Here is a 20422-nt window from a genome sequence, read left to right as displayed (position 1 = left end):
CCGTGGGGCCCCAGGAGGAACAGCCGCAGTTGCTATGGCAACTCTGGAAGCCTGGATTCAGCCTCCGCAGGAACTACGGGGCTCTCCGTCCGCAGGGCCTGGAGGCTCCGGGGCGGGGCCGCTGATCTGCTCAGCTCCGGGCAGGAGCGTCTTCGCTGTCTCGGGCCCTCCCGGCCTCTGCCTGTCCCGGGGGAGGCCGGATCCTGGGCTGTGTCCCGGCGCCCTGTGCTCCGGGGCCTGCGCTGGTGGATTCGCGCTCCCGCCCCGCAGCCCCCTCCGCGGAGCCGCCGCCCGAGCCCCTCCGAGCTGCTCCGGTCGGTCCCCGCCGTGCGCGCTGCAGCCCTTAGGGGGCTCGGCGCACTCTCCTGGGGCGCAGGTGTCTGTTAGTGTCCCCGGGAGCCCGAGGGCATCCCCGCCCTCCTGGGTCCTGCTCCACCTCCCTGCGAGCCCCTTTCCGCCCGCCCGGGAAGGTTGGTGCAGCTCCTGCTCCTCCGGGACGGGGCTCTCCTGTCCTGGGGACACTCGCCCCGGCCTCAGCCCGGCTCCTCGCGGGGCCCCTCCCCCTCGGAGGCCTTTTGTTCCTTTATTTCTTTTTCCCCGTCTTCCTACCTTGATAGAAGCGCGGACTCTTCTCACTGTAGCGTTCCAGCTGGTCTCTCTTTACATCTCAGGCCGAATTCGTAGATTTTCAGGATGGTTTGAAGGTTGTCTAGGTAATTTGGTGGGGACAGGTGATTTGGGGACCCTGCTCTTCCGCCATCTTGCCCCTCCCCTGAGCCACCACTCTTGACAGCTATGTATTTCGCTTTGGAATCCGGTGGAGGATTAGTAATGGACAACATAGTGCTTTAGCCTGTGATAGCTTCTGGGCTCCAGGGCTCCTGCCCCTTCCTACATCTTGTCAACCATTGGCCTTCTCCTTGCCTCTTAGGCCCAGCTTTCTCATCACTGCCCCCTTCCAGGGAACAAATGCCTTCCTTGCTTGCTGCTTTGTGCACAGATATGAATGTTTTGACCATTTCCTGCCTTGAAGGCCTTTTTAACCAGTCATCCTGGGGGTTCCCCCCCGCCCGCCCCCTGCAGTCTTTATGTTGCTCATTTAGTTGTTCTTTGTGTGCCTTCCAGAACAGGTCTTACCTTTGCAGCCATCTTTTTCTGCAGTGTTTTGGCCTGTGGTATCCATGTGGCCCCTACTCCATCCTTCCTATCCCCCCCCCCCTTAGTCTCATTGTAACTATTTTTCAGGGAGTCTCAATTTCTTATCTAAATACAAGCAAGCAATCTAGCTTTCAAAAACTTAATTCTCCTTTTCTTTCTTCTTTCCACCTTTGGCCCTTTGCCTTCCTATATCCCTCCATCATTTTGAGTTAATTTCAGGCAGGAGATGGATATAAGTATGCGTACTTAATTTACCACCTTAATCCAATTTCCTTTCTTTAAAAAATTAACTTTTAGACTTTTGGTCCAGGTAACATTGTGAGTTCAGACAGGTGCAATCTCCTGCCAACTTCAAACTCACGGCAGCGACAGAGAAAATATTTTAAAATATTAAACTCATGTCATCATATTAAAAAACAACATAATGTAACTTCCGGGACCAGTAGCAAGCTGGGGCTGAAGCAGCATATTTACTGGGCCTTGGGATCAGAGGCCGATTCTCAGAAGTGATAGAAGTTCACCTCTTGCAGATTAGAGGGGGCCTGATGTATCGGGGAGGACCGGGGAACTCACCATGTGAAAACTGATTTGAGTGAGGCTCCAACATGAATGAAGGCTAAAGGAAAGGGTTTTGGCCAGCAACATTGAGCTGTGCAAATTGCAGGGTGTGGAGACATTGGACTTTGGGAAGACCAAAATCTGGGCTTCAATAGCTGGGAGTGGCAGTGTGACTAGTCATGTAAAGATGGCCAGAAGGAGAGGAAAAAAACAAGCAACCACGTAACCATGAAACAAACTCCCAATTCAGATGCACTTGCAAACTAACATATAAAGGCCCAAGAGGAAAACTGTCATCAGGAAGTAAGGCAACAGCAAATTGAACACCAATAAAAAATAAATTTATTAAAAAAAAAATGGAAGTAAGGCAACAGTGCCTGGCTGGCTCAGTCGGTTAAGTGTCTGCCTTCAGCTCAGGTCATGATCTTAAGGTCCTGGGATTAAGCCCCGTATTGGGCTCCCTGCTCAGTGGGGAGTCTGCTTCTCCCTCTCCCTCTGATCCTCATCCCTGCATGTGCTCTCTCTCTCTCTGTCTCAAGTAAATAAATAAAATCTTAAAAAAGAGAGAGAGGTAACAGACTCCAAAAATTATAGAGTTTGAACTACAAGCTGAAATGATTTTAAAAACAGTTACACTTGGGGCACCTGAGTAGCTCAGTTGGTTAAGCATCTAACTTCGGCTTAGGTCATGATCTCAGGGTCCTGGAATCAAGCACTGCCTTGGGCTCCACAGTCAGCGGGAAATCTGCTTACCCCTCCCCTGTCCTTCCCCCCACTTGTGCTCATTCTTGCTCTCAAATTAAAAAAAAAAATCTTTAAAAACAATTACACTTAAAATCCTTAGAGACTTGATTATAAAATATGAAATCCAAAAAAAAAAAAAGAAAATTCAACGAAAAAGCCTAAAGGATTTTTAAAAATCCCACAAAAAACCACCAAAAATGCATATTTTGGAAAGTAATAAATGTAAAAGATCCAAACAGAGATGATCTGTGATGTTCCACCAGGTGGCATTAACCACCATCCATATTCCAAGGTGTAGTCTTAGTACTTTTTATCTATATAGATTTTGGTTCAAACATGGGATCATGGTCCAGACTTTCATTACTTCCACATTAATACATGAACATTTTCTTTCTTTTTTCATTTTTCATTTTATTATTTTTTTATTGTTTTTAATACATTTATTTTTTATTGGTGTTCAATTTGCCAACATACAGAATAACATCCAGTGCTCATCCCGTCAAGTGCCCACCTCAGTGCCCGCCACCCAGTCACTCCCACTCCCTGACAACCTCCCCTTCCACCATCCCTAGTTCGTTTCCCAGAGTTAAGAGTCTTTCATGTTCTGTCTCCCTTACATGAACATTTTCTTATCAGTATTCTATAGTTTTGAGACTATGCAATATTGCACATGAGTGTTATGATTTTTTTGAATCTGCTGTTTTATAACTACTTTCAACATGCTGTAGTTATCTTTACATTTTATTCTTTTAAAAATATCTTTATTTTCTCTAAGAAAAGTAAAAATGAGAATACATCAAAACATAAAGAAGACAAAGATCACTAATCTTATGCAGAAATAAACTTTATATGTGTAACTGTGTGTGCATATATATGTATATATGATAGTCATCATATTATAAATATTGTTTTGTAACTTCTCCTTTTTTCACTTAACATTGTGAAGGATTTTCCATGTGAAATAAAGGTCTATATCATTTATAGGATGTTTAATTGCTCATTGTAAAACTGTGCCATAAATAATTTAACCAACTTCATTTTTTAAAGCAGGAAGGTACTTTTATTTCACTACTATGAACAGTATTATCTGTGTTGTAACACTGTTATAACATTATAAGTGAGTTAAGGTTTTGTACTTAGTATATACTGTATGTTTATTTTTCAACAGGTGTTTGCATATGATCACTGTTTCTGGTCTATGGATGAATCAGTCAGAGAAAAGTATGCAGGTAAGTACAGCATCCTGTTAACTACTATAGGAAAGGTGTTTTAATTTTTTTCCCATAAGTATTACCACATTATTTTGTATAACTTTAAAAACTATATAGAGAATTTCTTCCCATCTTTCCTGTTTTTACATTGATTGGGAAATAGGAAATTGACAATGTGCTGTTCATGTTATGAGACAGTAAAGGTAGATGAATAGGGTACACAGTTGAGATTATCGCACACATTCCCAGACTTTACATGGTACTTGCAGCACAAAGTAGCCACTCAGACTCCTTTAGATGTCTGTGATGTGGTCTAGAGAGCTTGGTACAGGAGAGTTGAGCAAGGAAAAAGGAAACCTGTAGTTTAGTTTCGGCTTTGCTTCTGCCTGCTGCTGTGACTAAGCAAATCACTTAAGTTTTCATTGTTTCATTTCTCTCTTTAATAGAGAGATTTTCTGGGGATCCCTGGGTGGCTCAGCAGTTTAGTGCCTGCCTTTGGCCCAGGGTGTGATCCTTGATCCTGGAGTTCTGGGATCGAGTCCCACATCAGGCTCCCTGCATGGAGTCTGCTCCTCCCTCTGCCTGTGTCTCTGCCTCTCTCATGAATAAATAAGTAAAATCTTTTTTTTTTTTAAAGAGATTTTCTAAATTTACTTAGAATTCTGTTAATTCTCTTACGCTCCTCAACAATGACTGTCTCAAGCTCCTTTACACCACAAATTTAAGATTGCAGGGACAGCCTTTTATTTTACTTTATTTGTAACTGCTTATGATACCTGTTTCTAAGCAGTATCTTTTAAATATTGAGTGTCACATTGTATTTACTTTTGTCATGAGACAAAGTAGTACTACAGCTGGTTAAAAAGTTAAGGTTAATTTGCTCTAGCTGGCCCAATGGATTGCTTACAGATTGCTTCTGTATGGGAAGTAAGATGATGATACACTAATCTGGGAAATTAACTAGGAAGTGGGGCATAATGGAATGCTATTTATAGAATTCAAAGTATAACAGACATAGCAACATCCAGTTCTTTCATATTATAATAAAGACTCAAAGAAAGATTGAATGATTTTGTTTTGATTATTGGCATATTTAATTTAGCTTGTGGAGGAGAAGTTGAACCTTTCATTTCATTTTTGTCCATGAATGAAAGCTAGAAGAAATTTCCAGGATATTTTTCCCTGCTCTAGCTAGTATGTATTGTAGGCCCTATAATTAAAAATTGTTATTGAGGAAAAGGAGAGGAGATTGGATGTATGATTATGTTGAATTCTAGTACCCAGTGAATAAAGCATTAGCTGGTGGTATGTAGTTGAATTCAGATCCATGGAGGTCCCTAGTATAAATTTTGGATATTTATAGCCATTGTTTATAAAATTAGCAGTTCATTAGCTTTTTGCATTGCAGATGATTTTTGGCCAGTGTTTATTAATTCAAGTTCATATATCAGGAACTTTTTACTCTTTTCCTATCATGTGCTAGCTAGAAAATACTCAAAAGCCATAAACTTTTGGAAGCATTCATTGAGTCTAAAAATCTTGTGTGGAGATACAGTTTGAAAAAGTGCATTTTGGGGGGATCCCAGGTGGCTCAGTGGTTTAGCGCTGTCTTCAGCCCAGGGCCTGATCCTGGAGTCCCAGGATCGAGTCCCACGTCCGGCTCCCTGCATGGAGCCTGCTTCTCCCTCTGTCTGTGTTTCTGCCTCTCTGTCTCTCTCTGTCTCTTGTGAATATATAAATAAAATCTTAAAAGAAAAAAAAAAAAGAAACAGTGCATTTGTGAGGCAGTTGTTTTTGGTTTTCAAAAAAACCAAATATGTTCATATGGCTTAAGGTATCCTTTCTTATTTTTTTTTCTCTCTTTTTCAGGTCAAGATGATGTTTTCAAGTGCCTTGGGGAGAATATCCTTCAGAATGCTTTTGATGGTTACAATGCATGTATTTTTGCCTACGGACAGACTGGTAATGTTAAATAATATACATACATATTTAAGCTTTAAAGATCATAACAGAGAAAGTATCAAAGAGAATACATATTGTTAGCATCTTATCAGTTAAAATTGATAAGGAGCATTTTGACTTCTGTACCTCTGTGGTTACCAAGAAAGAAAATCTATTTAAAGTGAAGGAGTCATTTTTATAAAAGTATATTGTATATAGTTTGTCCAGTTGAAAACTATTTTTTATGAAAGAATGCTTCTGATATTTTTAAGAGGCAGTATGTGGTATGATTAAAAGAGCATGGATTCTGAGCCAGGGTACAGGATAGCCCATCTCCAGCCCAGCTCCTTTAGTTTCCTTTTCTGTAAACTGTTGGTAAGTATAGGCCTTCCCTATAGGGTTGTCACAATGAGTTTATCATTGAAAACTTATAGAAACAGCCTGGTCCTTAAAAAGTGCTGTTTTACTTTTAGTTACTATGACATTGATAGAGTGTCAAGTGATAAAAGCAGCAATTTGTATGATTAAAAATACATTTATAAAAGCATTGCTTCTAAAGAAGGAAAAAGAGTTAGACTTAAGTTAGGACTATGCGTGATTTAAAATTTTCCTTTCTACTTTCCTGTGTTCTCTGAATTTTCTTTAATGAATATGTATTTTTGGTACAATGGAGAAAATAATATTATAGTGGAAAAAGAAGATTATTTTTTGGTTTCTACACTGTTGCCAAAGGGTAGCAAGTTAATTTGCTCTGAGGTCTATAGGGATAATGTGTATTTTTTTTGCTATGATTAGTGGCTTGGAGCAGTCAGAGTAGTATTCATCATATGGATCTCCCTAGTTAATTTTAGAAAGCTACTCAGGCCTCACTGGTTTTCAGTTATTTTAGGTTTTTTTTTTTTTTTTTTAAGTATGAAGATGGTTAAAGAAAATTTTAATTTTCTTCCTAAAAGATGTTTACTTCAGATTTTACATGTGTAGTAGGAAAGTTGCTATATTTATTAGTTTTGTCATTTTATTTGGGTATATTTCTTATTTTGGGCATTTTGCTAAGTGCTAGTAATTTATTATGAGCAATGGAAAGAGGGTTATGTATTTAAACTTCTCAGAGACAGTAATAACTGTGATTTCCACTTTTTTAGGATCTGGAAAATCTTATACCATGATGGGCACAGCTGACCAACCTGGATTAATTCCAAGACTTTGTAGTGGACTTTTTGAACGAACTCAGAAAGAGGAAAATGAAGAGCAGAGTTTTAAAGTAGAAGTGTCCTATATGGAAATTTATAATGAAAAAGTTAGAGATCTTCTTGATCCCAAAGGGTAAAGGACTTTGAAACTCTAATGTTACAGTGTTGTGGATTAATACAGACTTATAAATTGGTTCAAGTGAAATTTTTTATATTGAACTCTGGTAGAGTTATTTATCTAGTTACTGTCTCTGTGCTTTTATCTGTTTATCTAGTTATTGTCCTTGTGACTTTGTTTTTAGTCACATTGAGCAGCTTCCTGCAGCCAGTTCTGGCTTTTGCATTTAGGGCTGAGTTGGGGCAGGGAAGTGTTGTCACATGCATATATTTGCCTCATACTGCCTTCCTCAGATATATCCAGAATCACAAACAAAAAATTATGCAATGAAAAATAAGTTACTTAGTATCAGACTGGTATTCTTAATCAAGTAAGGCTTTCTTCTTCTTTTTTTAAAAAAGACCAAGAAATTTCAGGTGGAATTACCTGTTTTTTCTTTGCAGGCTATGAAGCAAGGGAGAGGCATAATCAGAGATTTGAAACCTGGACTTCAGGATAGTTAATTTAAAAAATTCCCAGAGAGAAAGTGTGTCTCCTTTTATGGCATAGACTTTGAAAGAGAAGTGGTTCAAAAGTATTAGAAAGCCTTAGAAAATGCTATTCTCACTCTGTAGTCATAACTGAACCTAATGAGGAAGATAAGACGTATCTGAGGAAATCTGTCCATTGCACAGAGTTTTCTGAGTCATATTTTAAGGAAGTACAACTATGATGAGAGAGAAACTGATAATAACCACAGCCTGTGGCTTATGGATGTAAAAATGGTGTTTGTAAGGTCAAAGAGCCAAGTGAGCTGAGGTTTTACAGGAAGTACAGAGTTACTTACCAGGGGACATTTAATTATATTTAGATGAAGAAGACGATCAAAGAAAGGTGGTCTTAGAAGCAGGGCGTTGTAGTGATGCTCAATCAAGAGAAAACATGTTAACCCCTCACTGATACCTGTTTTCTTTGACAAAGATCTTCAGGCCTTTCACAGTGACATTCAGTTAGCGCTTGAATGTTCCTCTGTAAAACTTAACATCTGTTGAATGATCATCATTATGTGCCAGGCAATATGCAGGTTGTAGAGGAAGATCTCATAGCATGGACAGAATGAAAGTTTTGGAAACAAAAAATCATAATACAATGTAATAATGCTTTTAAATTGTGAAAGAGCCTTATACAAAAGAGGTGAGAGCAAAGATGGAATGGGGAGAAGGGAATATTCCACAGAAGGTGCTTAATGATTTTTTGTGCTGAGTAGGAGTCTGTCCACTAAGAAGTTAGGTGAGAACCAGGCATAGAGGACAGATTGTGCTAAAGCATGGTGTAAGAAATCACTTGCTTGGAGAGTGACCTCGCTGTCCAGTGTGGCTGGAGGGCACCAAGCAGGAAAGTCAAATCAGAGAGCAAAAGGAGGCCAGAGGTGGGAAGGTCACAGCCTAGGTACCCACATCTTGCTGAATATTCTGTCCTTGTACTTTTCTTGACTCTGCCCATGAATACTTGTCCTTGTACCTTCACCTCTGTGAAGAGTATCACTTTTTTTCTGTCTTTCTTTTTTTTTTTTTTTTAAGATTTTATTTATTTGAGAGAGAGAAAAAAGTGAACGAGAGAGAGAGAGAGAGAAGGAGAGAGCACAAGCCTGGGGAGAAGGGGTAGAAGGAAAGGGAGAAGCAGTTCCCCACTGAGTAGGATGCCCAACTCGAGACTCCATCTCAGGATCCTGAGATCGTGACCTGAGCCAAAGGTAGACACTCAACTGACTAAGCCACCCAGGAACCCCAAGCTTCACTTTCTTTGAGATCCCAGGCCTACTCTTGCCAGAAATTCTTAGCTGACTTCATTCCTGTGTTTTGTATTCCACAGGGCTTGTGTGGAATTGCTTGAATTTTGTCTACAACTTGCCCAGAGCCTTTAGTAATTTCTTGTTATGCTTGTCTTGTGTATAGTTAGTAATTAACAGCATGGGATTGGGGTTCACGTAGCTCTGCGTCCAGGTCCTCTAATTGTTATCTATGGAGCAAGTTCCTTATACTTTCTAGGCCTCATTTATACCAAGGGGATGATAATATTACATAATACCACAATGGGCTGTTGTGGAGATTGGCTGGGATGATACATCTGAGGTCTTAGAACATTTACTCAATAAGTGCTAGCTGCCACTGTTGTCTCCTCCATGAGAGTTTCTTGAGGATTTTTGCAGTGTTTCTAAAGCGTCAAAGTGAATGGATTAAAAACTAAAGGTGATCCCTTTTCAGTGAAAGACTATTTGAGAGAACTTAGTTGTTTTTTTAAGACTTCTTTATGTATGTCAGAGAGAGAGTGCAAGTGAGAGAGGACGTGTGTACAAGTGGGGCAGAGGAAAAAAAAAGTGGGGCAGAGGGAGAAGGAGAGAAAGAGAACTTAATTTTTTAAATTAAATACAGATTTTATGAATTCCATATCCACTGTAAATAATGATGTAATTATGTTGTTTTGTCCAGAAGATAATACAATATACATTATCTTTAATAGAAAAGGAAAAATTAAAGGCTAAAGTTATAATACGGCATATCTTGAGATGAGACTTAAATCAAATATTTGTTCCATATTTACTTCATGTACAGTTTTATAGTAGTAAATGAAGTTTTTGGTGGCTGATCCTAGAGTACTAGAGGATTCCAGATCATTAGAAAATAAGCTCATAAAATAAGAATCACTCTCACTATCAACAAATATTCTTTTTTATTGTAATGTTACATTTTTACAGAGCTTTTTTGATATAGAATATATATTCCATGCAATCATCGATGAATTTTCTTAATGTTTTTTGGTTGATATAATTAAGCATACTGTATATTCTAGGCTTTTGACAGATGCTCCTTGCTGGGTTTATTAGTTCCTTGTTTCTAAGCGGTATTTGTTTTTTAACCACAAATAAGTATTGAACTCTATTGAATCCTTTTCACTGCATTTATTGAAATGATTATGTGCCCCCTCTCCCCCATTTAGTCTATTAGTATAGTATGGTAAAGGGCATGAATCTTTTTCCAATGTTAAAACAACCCAGTAGCCCTGGGATCAGCCTAATGTTATATTTTTAAATCATTATTAAATTCAGTCTGTCTTTATTTGTGATTGAAATTGGTCTGGGTTTTCTTTCTTGCACAGTTAACATTTCTTGAGTTTCTCTGTTCTTTGTACCACATTCTGTGAAATGACAAGTAGATTGATTGTATTTATTTGACTCTGCATTCTTTGTGGTAGTAAATAGACATCCCACAGTGTACCCTTTTGAGTGATGTGATATTTTATCACATTATGAAGTTTTTCTTACCAGTCAAGATTTTAAATTTTGGTTTATATTCTTCTTAGATCAAGTTAATTGGTTCTCTTTACTTGGGATCTTTGTTGAGTTCACTATATATTTTTATGGAGCACGATTGAGTCCTTTTAAAAACAGGTTATTGTTTTAAAATTCTTTCTTTTTAATGAGCAGAAGTCGTCAAACGTTAAAAGTCAGAGAGCACAATGTTTTGGGACCCTATGTCGATGGACTCTCTAAATTGGCTGTCACAAGCTACAAGGTAATAACATCCTTTATGTAAACTGTTTACATTCACTATAGCAAATTATTTCTTGTTTAATTTGTGATGATTATTTTTCTTGGAATTAAAAAATATTACAGTAGCATTACTTAATGAGCTACTTTATACAAAAGTCTTTCTTAAAAAACTATATACGGCTATTATGACAGTTTAATTTTGAGAAAAGGTGTACACATTTGGAAAACATACCTATTCATCTATTGTGAAATGCACATTTTTTCATATTTTATGAGCTCTAAAATTGTGATATTCCTTATAATTGCATCTTAAAATTATAAATGGCAGCATTTTTTGTCCCTAGAAGTGCATAAAACAATGAAGTTTATTATTTCATTGATATAATGAAATAAAATATATGAATTGGGTAGTTGGAATTCCAAGTCTGCTAACTTGAGAGTATCACTTATCGGCCTTTTATGCTCTTCATTTCCAAACTTAGAGTTCTGCTTTGTGTGGATCCATCAGGCTTTGCGTGTTGGGGAAGTGGGGGTGGAATGAGATGCTGTGATGTAATATACATTGAATTAAGACTCAGAGAATGTTGGTCTGGTGACACTTAATCCTCTTGTGTGACTGTTGTATGACTCTGGATCATCTATCTCGCTAAGCCTCTTTGTCCCAAAATTTTAAAATGGAAATTAGTTTTATAGTCTTGACCATGTTAACAGGTACGTCCATTTGTTTTTTTGTTCATTTATCATTTGTATCATTTGGTCAATGATACTTCATTTAGTAATAAACATTTGTTACTTTGTTTGGTAAACATCTGTTGAACACCTGTCATGTGCCAGACATTGTGTTAGGTGCTGAGAATATAAAAAGTGAATGAGATGGTCCATCTCCTCAAGATGCTTATAGATGTTATCCTGTTTAAACATTATTCTTTTTCATTGATACAGCAAAATAGAAGATTATGATTTTTTAAAAAAATTTATTTATTCATGAGAGACACAAGGAGAGAGAGAGGCAGAGACACAGGCAAAGGGAGAAGCAGGCTCCATGCAGGGAGCCTGATGTGGGACTCGATCCCAGGTCTCCAGGATCAAGCCCTGGGCTGAAGGTGGCGCTAAACCGCTGAGCCACCCGGACTGCCCTAGAAAATTATGATTTTTAAAGTTTTTCATATATGAGTCAGGATTGTGTTGGCTGCAAATAATAGGAAAATATGAAAAAAATAGAATCTAAGTTCTTTGCAACATGAATTATTATATATTTTGTTCATTATTCTCAGTATTCAAAATGTACCTGGCATGGTAATAGGTGACTTCAGTATATATTTAAGTGAACAAATGAGTGAATGAAAGAATGAATGGTGAGAGGGCTGATACAGTGACTCCAAAGATACTGTTGGGGACCTAGATTCCTTCCAGCTCTCTACATAGAGCCAGCTCTATGGTAAAGCCCTTGTTCTCATAGGTGAGGATCTTAGCTCTTAGAACCAAGGTGTGAGAGCATAACTATTTCCTTTAAGAAGTCCCAGTTTCGCTAAAACTTAGTCCTATGGCCAGACTGAGTTGCAAAGGCATCTGGGAAATGTAATCTAGTTCCATGGCAAGGTGCTCAGCTCTGGGTTCTTTTACTAGAAAGAAAATGAGACAGGGTAAGAGGAGGCAACTAGTCTACTCTTTCATACATACCATCTTTCTTGTTTCTCATTAAAATCCTTCTAAGGTAGATTATATTATAGCTCTGTACTGTTATTTTTGAAACTAAAATTCAATTTGGTTAAGTAACTATTTTTAGAGCTTATAACATTAAAAAAATGAAGATCCTATCTCATGATCTTTCAGGTGCATCATGCTATCTCTTTTTTACCAGTAATGGCCACGAAGTAGTAAATCTGTGTAGAAAATTAGTTTCTTGATATTCTCAGTTTTCAGAAACAGATCTGGTATAATACATACCAACGTGGTGACACAGTGCTATGCTTGCATGAAGGGGTTACAGTTACTTTTGTTTATTGTTTATTCGTATAATCTAACAGTTGTCGTCTATTGTCATTAAAGAAAATAAATATTTTGAAATTTTTATATTAGATAATGGTTGGCATGGTGTATTTGTCCATCTTATCAAATGTGGCTTCCAAACCTTCTAATTCTCTCTGATTCTGCTACTTTATTTGGCACCTACAGAAAATAAATGTGTTTTGAGTTTTCAGAGACAGTATTGGCTATCATATTCTGTGGGGCTTAATGTTCATTGAAAAACAAAGTGTAAATTTGTAAACTCCAAATGTGGTTGACTGAGTAGTGAAGCTTGTAATGCATTTGATAGGATAGCAGGGTTTTGATATTTATTTGACAGATAAAGAGATGTGTGTCTGTGACTCGTTTCTACTTAGGATATTGAGTCTTTGATGTCTGAGGGTAACAAGTCTCGTACAGTTGCTGCTACCAACATGAATGAGGAGAGCAGTCGATCCCATGCGGTCTTCAAAATCACCCTTACACATACTTTATACGATGTGAAGTCTGGGGTAGGTATTCACATGCTTGACCTTTTTTTTTTTTAATATTTCTAAAGTGGATCATGATTTATCATATTCCATTCCTTTCAAGTATTAGATGACTTAAAGTCCTAGCCAGACTGATTATCAGTTAGGACTCAGCAAGACACAGAAGCCACTGTAGGTTAAGAGAGGGGGATTTAATGGAGGGATTGGGTGATTACAGAGTTGTTACCTGAGGAGGAATGGATTCGAGGCTGAATCTCTAGGAATAACAATGTAGATTTCAACCAAGAATGGTACTACCTCTGAGGCCACCACTAGAGCTGTGAGTTCCAGGCCTGCCTAATAGCTGTGGTCTAGGACATAAGAGTCAGTAAAGCTGCCTCTTAGTGACCTGGAAGCTGGAGAATGTAAGCTGAGACATTTGTAGAAAACCCCATATTTTCATGATCCTGCTCTCCAGCAGAAAAAAGCCGAGATAGGCCAAAGGGATGACCTGTACTTTGTTTCTGCTTTCCAAATCTGAAGCAAGTATATCTGCTTGGTAGAACCCAAGTCACATCCTGAACTCTGGCTGCAAGGGAGTCTGAGAAATATAGTTTTCAGTTCCACCCTGTCCAACTAAAGGAAGGTGAAACAGAAGTTAAACATGCTGATGGTTCAGTCTTTGCCACAGCATTTTTTGAGCTTTAAACTTGGATGGCTAGCTGTATAAGCTAATGTTAACTCTAGCTGATTTATAGAGATTCTTTTTAAATGTTACCTTCTGCTAAATAGTTAAATATTAGAAGGAACAAACTATGCTGGGGAAATTGTATTATAAAATTAGTAGATTTGTAGAATTATTTTTTTGAGTATTTGGTTTTGAAAATTATGAAGAGTAAACAGAGCCAGAGATGTATATGCTCCTACCGCACTGAAAACCTCTCTTGTTTTTCTCCTACTTTTTATGTGAATATTTGCGTATTTTATTATGATGCCTACCCCCCAGCAAATTGGTTTCAAATACCAGAAGCTAAAATAATCATGCTGGCAAAATGCTATATTTTGGCAAGATTTTCATTTGCTGAAAGCATAGTTTTCTTTTTTTACCATCCCAGCAAGATTACTGCAACAACAAAAAGTTCTTTGTTTTCTATTTCCTTTTCAGCATAGAACAAAAAACATACTGATTTTTTTAACCAAAAATACTTTTGAGTTGGGAAGCTGAATATCCTTTTGTTAGCAACATGTTTATTTATGGAAATAAATATAAATATATATATTAAAGAAAAGTTTTAAGAAATGATCCAGTCTATAGATTTGGGCATTGCTTTCTCACATTTCTTGTATTGTTGCTGAAGTATAAAATATGTTATGTGTGTGATTACATTACAGAATACTGTTGATAAAAGGAAATAATAAGTATATATAATAACTAGAAAATATGTAAATTTAATACCTAAAACTATGAAATAAGGGAATTACTATATATAAATAATATGAAATATGCAAGAAAAGGTTGAGTTATAAAGAGGTCATATTTGTAAAATATTAATTTTTTTCTACCAATAAGAATTGCAAATATTTTCTCTCAGGGTTATTGGTAAATATTTTGAAATTTTAAGCAGTCTTATATTAAGATTTATATTTTGTAAGTGCTTTTATATAATTCTCCATGAAAATTTTACTGGGTTCCCTTCAAAATGTCCCATTTTGGAGGGCGCTGTTGTTCTGGGATAACTTTCACTCTTACCTGGATTAGTAGAGTTGTGTATAATTTGGGATGTATCTACCACTAGACCATACAGTTTTCTTATACTGCTTTTTTTTTTTTTTTAAAGATTTACTAATTTTGGAGAGAGAGTGCTCGCATGTGCGAACAGGGATAGGGCAGAGAGAGAGGGAAACAAGCAGACTCCTCGCTGAGTGTGGGCCTGACTCAGGGCTCGATCCCAGGACCCCAAGATAATGAGTCAAAACCAGGAGTTGGCTGCCTTCATCAACTGAGCCACCCAAGCGCCCCTTCTTAGACTGTTTTATAGCAGAATGAACTAGTTTTGAAATAACAGTAAATAATGTTTTAATTAAGGATTAGACAATAAGCTTATTCAGTAGAGATGTAGGACTTACTGTATTCTTTAACTGTTGATTTGTACTTGTTGATTTACTTTGCAGACATCTGGAGAGAAAGTGGGCAAACTGAGCTTGGTTGATTTAGCAGGCAGTGAGCGAGCAACAAAGACTGGAGCTGCGGGGGACAGGTTGAAGGAGGGCAGCAACATTAACAAGTAAGTTTTCCAGAAGCTTGCTTTTATTACTTTATGAATTTAAGAGCCAACTGGGGGAACTTCTGTGGTTATTAAAAGAATAAGATTCTGGAATGATTGAGGCTATAATGAAAAAATAATTGAGAATTTTTTCCATAAATAAATAAATATAAATAAATAAATAAATAAATATATATATATTTTATTTATTATTATTTTTAATGGACCAGAGCATGTTTTGTTTTTTTGAGATGCCTGATGGGGCTAATGAGCACAGTCAAGTCAGAGGTTTCTCAAGGGCAGCTCTATTGAGATCTGGGGCTAGGTAATTCCTTGTCCCAGGGGCTGTTGTTGTATACTATAGGATGTTTAGTGGGATCCCTGGGTCTTACCCACTAGATGGCGGTAGTACCTGCCCACCCCCAGTTGTGACTATGGAAACCTCTCTCGGGGCCTTGCCAGCTGTTCCAATTGAGAACCACTGGTCTAAACTGTGGAAAACAACCAAGGTAATAGTCTGTCACAGTCCAAATGTTGATCTCAACCTGGGTGTCACTGTCAAACCAACATCAATTTGTGTCCTAGCCACATTGGGCTTTCCCTTGTATGACTGTTGTGGTGCTTATTTACACCAAGAAGCTAGCGTTTTAGAAGGTAGTGTTTTGTGTACCAATTTCTTCATATAGTTACATTTTCTATCTCAAAGCTAAATTATTAGCTCCTTGTGGGCAGGAATCCAAAAAGACACATAACCAAAGTAACCAACTGGAGATCATAGATCATCATCCAGATGCTATGCTATTATTATTGAGTGGTGATATGCATATATGTATGATATTATATATGATACATGTATAGATATATATGATATATATAGATACCTCATACACACACATATATGCAAATGTTTTTGCCTTGTACTAAGTTTTAATTAATTGTATTATGTTTGTGGCTTCTCTTAAAGATATGTGATGTTTGTGTCTTTATCTTAACCTAAAGGTTTATAGCTCATGTTGCTGTTTACAAAAATGGAAAAAAGTAATTGAGCTAAGCAGTTTTACTGCTTGCAGTAGCATTTGAAGGATATCAGCTTTTAGAGCTTACGTGTTTTTAAACTGAGCAGTGAAATGCTGACAACAGTGCTGTTTTCATGCACGTACATCTCAGTGTTCAGTTTTTGTGTGAAAATGTGACATTTGATATACTCAGTTTTTTATGATTATTCCGGTTTGTTGCACCATGCAGGTCCCTCACAACCCTCGGTCTGGTTATCTCAGCCCTAGCAGATCAGAGTGCTGGCAAAAACAAGAATAAATTTGTTCCATATCGTGACTCAGTTCTCACTTGGCTGCTCAAAGTAAGCTTTCCACCCCCACCCTTTCTGGCATACTCTTGGTGGTTGGTAGAAAGGAAGAGAAGAGTAGATTTTTAATCCCTCCTGATTATCATTTCTTCTACCAATGTTCAAATTCAAAATCATCAGTCTCTCATAGGATAATCATAGTTTTAATAGATGAAGCATCTGATTCACCATAACCTGGAAGCAACAGGATTTTGGCACATGGAACCACACAGGTGCCTTTGAGATTTTGGGGTAGAAGGACCTTGTGCCAATCTGATAGCTGAGTGAGTCATAGGAAAGGATTTCCACTGTCTTACAGACTCAGCTGGACTACTCTGTCTTTCTCACAGACTCCTTTTGTTTGACTGACATTTTGGACCTGTTTTTCTGTTTAATGTCAAGGCTACTCATGATCATTTTAATTTACTTTCAGCTTCATAAGTTGTTTAAGGATACAGAGTAGAGCACATAGTCATTCACTTGTTAATTGATTCAATATGTATAGAGAAATACAAATGAGAAAGAACAAAAGCTATGAAGTGTGATGAAGAGAATGTACAGAAATGTCAGACCCTCCTTGCCCTCTGATTGCTCAGGGTCTGGTAAGGGAGATAAGTTGTGTCTTATGTAACACAAAATATTATAACAAGAGTCAGTGATTCCATTAGAGTGATAATAAGAACACAGGATAGGAGTCTGGTGAAGAGAGAAGCTATTTCCAGGTCACTTCCAGTCTTCAAGTTTCCCTTTAGTCTATAGAGGTGGCATGGTGAATTGGATATTGGACTGGGAGCTAGAAGATGGAAAATCCAGTGACAGTTTAACTTTGTATAGAGTTGCCAACCTGTAACAAAATATTTTTCTTAATATTCCTTTTGTTCCTTTTTTTTAAAAAGATTTTATGTATTTATTCATGAGAGACAGAGAGAGAGGCAGAAACACAGACAGAGGGAGAAGCAGGCTCCTCACAGGTAGCCCAATGCGGGACTCAATCCTGGAACCCTGGGATCACACCCTGAGCCAAAGACAGACAGACGCTCAACCCCTGAGCCACCCAGGTGTTCCTATTCCTATTTTTTTAAAATGTTTTATTTATTTATTTGAGAGAGAGAGAGAGAGAGAGAGAGAGAGAGAGAGAGAGAGAGGCAGAGACACAGGCAGAGGGAGAAGCAGGCTCCATGCAGGGAGCCCGACGTGGGACTCGATCCTGGGTCTCCAGGATCACACCCCAGGCTGTAGGCGGTACTAAACCGCTGCGCCACCAGGGCTGCCCCTTACTATTTTTTTTTAACGAAGAAATAATTTTATGAGTCCTGGGTAGTTTTGTAATATGTTATTCTGTCATTGATCAAGAATTTATTGTATGCCTGCTACTCACTGTGGTAGGGGTTGAGAATATAAAGATGAGCTAAGCACAGGTCGCTTAGTAGAAGACACAACTTTGGTGGTTTTTAGGGGAGGGGGCTAGTTTTAAATTTTAATTCCACTATCATTAACATACAGTGTACAATGTATGTTTGTACATACATACAAACATCTCCTTTGAGCTTTTCATTCCATTCTTTATAGTAAGTTATAATATCTTAAAATTAATACTCTTCTTAAACTTCACTCTCTTGAGTAACTCTCTTAGAGGCTGTTAGGATAAAGTCCAGATTCTTTAATGGCTTGTGACTTATGAGGCCTTCGGTAATCTGACCCCTTCCCATGTCTTATTGTTCGTCTTGCTCTTGCTAAGATCAGTTCTAGCTAAGTGATGAGTACTCTTCTAGGATTTTACTGTTACTCTATTTGGAACATCCTCCTCTCTTCAATCTCTCCTCCCACTCCCCTCCCCACTAACCTTTATCTGGACACTGCTTATTCATCTTTAGGTCTCAGATGTCACTTTCTCTGAAAGTCATCCCTAACCTTTCAAGACTGGGCTTTCTGCTTCTGTTTTCTATGACCATGCTGTGTTTATCCCTACTGTAGTTCTTGCCATATAGCATTTGCTCCCCAGTGTCACCCTGTAGATGGTAAACTCTATGAAGAGCTGAGTGAATAAGTACTTTCAGCTCTGCTCTGAACTAGCTTTATGATCTTTGGTCCGTCTGTCAATCTTCCTGAGTTCCTTCCTCATCTGTAAAATGAAGTAATTACATTAGATGACTTCAAAGAGTTCTTTCAGCTTTAAAAAATCCTGCCTTCCAAAATTCAATTTCTTTCCTATGTCCATTTAATTTGCAGTTGCTACATTGGAAACAAAGCTCATCTGATTTGCCTAATTAAATAATTAAAGAGTAACAAGAAGCTTTATACTTTCTCCTTGAATGAGTGCCAGTTCTTTTGTTGCTGTTTCTGTCTTGCTAATGGCACAAAGCCATTTTTGAATATAAGCATATTGTTCCTTATGCGCAAGGGCTTTTAAAATATCAAGTATTAAAAATATATATCAAGTATTTATCGTTTGCCAGGTTTCCTTTTCCCTGCACAAATTGAAGCACAATATAACTGCCTTTGGTAGTCATTGTCACAAATCCCCTTTTATCCCTTAACCTTTGCTGTCATGTGGGCTAACAGTGCAGTAGTTCTTGAAGGGCAGCACTCTACTATGGTGCTGTTAGTGACTGAATTGTAATCTGAGATGTAATTCCTGTGATCTTTATATATAACATTGGAATGTCATTAGTGTACATCTTGACACTCTTCTTAAAGTTGCCAAAGGTGGGCACCAACAGTGTAAGATCAGTGTCTAGAAGTGAAGAGGAAAGCAAGCAATCATACAGACTTAGTGGAAATTGCTTCTGCTTTCTAGAGCCGAAATTACTTACGTTTCCTTCCTTTTCATGCATTTGACTGTATTTCCTTCAAAGGTATAATTAAGCAGTGTTTTCAGTGCAAAACCCAATTTTCAGCAGTGGATTGGCACGTTGTCAGTCATACACACACATTGTCTGTGATTGTATCGAACTGTTAGCAACACCTAGAGAATTATTTTGTCTCTGACAGTAGGACAGAATAACTTGGAAGGCTGGTCCAGTCACGGTCATGGTCATGGTACTTGTTCCTCAGGTCTGAGCTCTCTCTACATTGCCAAGTGTTACTTTGTTACTCTGTAATTGAGGATAGCTGTGGGAGAGTAGAAATCATATTGGACTTGAAGGAAGAATACCATTGGATTAGAATATTGTTCAGTTTATGAGTTCTGGATCTTTAAGTAGAGTATTTGACCTCTGTTAGAACAAACCTCCAGGTTTTTTAATCAGTAAAATAATTGAGTTCACAAAAAGCTGCAAGGGCTGAGTCAAGTTTATGCGAAGATGGTATAAATCACAGATCACAGAAACAGATTGTAGATATATTGATATTGGAAAAACTTTATATCTTCAAAAGTAAGAATTTTACATCTGTTACTGTCGCCCGAAGTAGAGTTAGCTTTCTTATGACCTGTGATTCCCCATATCAGCCTGTTTGATTATCTTGAGAATCTATAATTCAGTGATAGTCTATGCTGAAAGAGGGTATTGAGTCACTTTTTTTGGGTAATATTTTTCATCTTGGAACCATATGTTAGTGTGTTATTAATTATTAGTGTGTTATTAATTATTATTGCTGTGTAACAGATTGCCCCTAAACCTTAATAGCTAGAAACAACGAGCATTTATTATCTCATAGTTTCCATGGGTCAGGATTCTGGGTGTGGCCTAATCAAGTGGTTCTGGCTGGCATCTTTCAACTGGCTGCAATCAAAGTGTTATCTGAGGTGGTCAGTGCAAGATTTGGGTAGGGTTAGATCTGTTTACCTAAGTGGTTGTTGGCAGGCTTCAGGAGATTGGTTTCCAAATTCCCTCTTGAGGTCTCTTCATAGGGCCACCTCACCTCATGACAGTGGTTTCCCAAGAATAAGA

General features: G+C 37.9%; 1 protein-coding gene across 1 annotated transcript in view; it reads left to right on the top strand.

Moving 5' to 3' along the window:
- The window catches only part of KIF13B (kinesin family member 13B), a 198512-nt gene that overhangs the window by 67777 nt on the left and 110313 nt on the right, over positions 1-20422 (top strand). The window contains exons 4-10 of the mRNA XM_055346192.1: positions 3629-3689; positions 5541-5633; positions 6755-6935; positions 10384-10471; positions 12834-12968; positions 15099-15211; positions 16436-16547. Of these exons, the coding sequence (XP_055202167.1) occupies positions 3629-3689; positions 5541-5633; positions 6755-6935; positions 10384-10471; positions 12834-12968; positions 15099-15211; positions 16436-16547 (783 nt within the window). The remainder of the gene's footprint in view (positions 1-3628; positions 3690-5540; positions 5634-6754; positions 6936-10383; positions 10472-12833; positions 12969-15098; positions 15212-16435; positions 16548-20422) is intronic.

The sequence above is a fragment of the Nyctereutes procyonoides genome, unplaced genomic scaffold, assembly GCF_905146905.1.
Source record: "Nyctereutes procyonoides isolate TBG_1078 unplaced genomic scaffold, NYPRO_anot_genome, whole genome shotgun sequence".
NCBI classification, from domain to species: domain Eukaryota; kingdom Metazoa; phylum Chordata; class Mammalia; order Carnivora; family Canidae; genus Nyctereutes; species Nyctereutes procyonoides.
The sequence above is the reverse complement of the archived record's forward strand: the minus strand, read 5'-3'. Positions and strand labels throughout refer to the sequence as shown.